The sequence below is a fragment of the Plasmopara halstedii genome (genome assembly GCF_900000015.1).
Source record: "Plasmopara halstedii genome assembly, contig: Scaffold_1211, whole genome shotgun sequence".
Classification (NCBI taxonomy): domain Eukaryota; phylum Oomycota; class Peronosporomycetes; order Peronosporales; family Peronosporaceae; genus Plasmopara; species Plasmopara halstedii.
The window spans coordinates 640,972-641,336 of NW_020188126.1; the positions used below are offsets into that span (position 1 = coordinate 640,972).

Genomic DNA, 365 nt, shown 5'->3' on the forward strand with positions numbered 1-365 from the left:
ATTGCTTCAAGACGCAGCACACAGCTTTCCCGATAAGCCACTCTGAAGCCGCTTGAAGCGCGCGAATGTGGTCGACACAGGGATTAGTTAGTGCCATGCTCTCCACGTGAGACATGATCGTATGACCAACTTGGCTCCGTAACAGGCCGAGTAGGGTATTAGGATGAAGCAGGCGCAGCGAAGCACTTCTAATCCACGGGGAAGAAAATCCACAAATAAGGTGTAGCCACTCATCGTTTGCGTAGATTCCAGGCGCAGCGGCCATGACCAGGAGCTCGAAAAGAGCCAACGCTTCCGAGGTTCGATTGAGTTCAAATTCCTTAGTGTCAAGCAGCCATGTGTCTGCCACCCGGAAGAGCTCTGCC

At 52.9% G+C, this 365-nt stretch overlaps 1 protein-coding gene across 1 annotated transcript in view; it reads right to left on the bottom strand.

Annotated features, from left to right (window-relative positions):
• PHALS_00817 (uncharacterized protein) overlaps nt 1-265 on the bottom strand; it is a gene marked incomplete at both ends in the record, with an annotated part of 928 nt that extends 663 nt beyond the window's left edge. The window contains one exon of the mRNA XM_024730556.1: nt 23-265. Within this exon, the coding sequence (XP_024580822.1) occupies nt 23-265 (243 nt within the window). The remainder of the gene's footprint in view (nt 1-22) is intronic.
• Nucleotides 266-365: the final 100 nt, after the last annotated feature.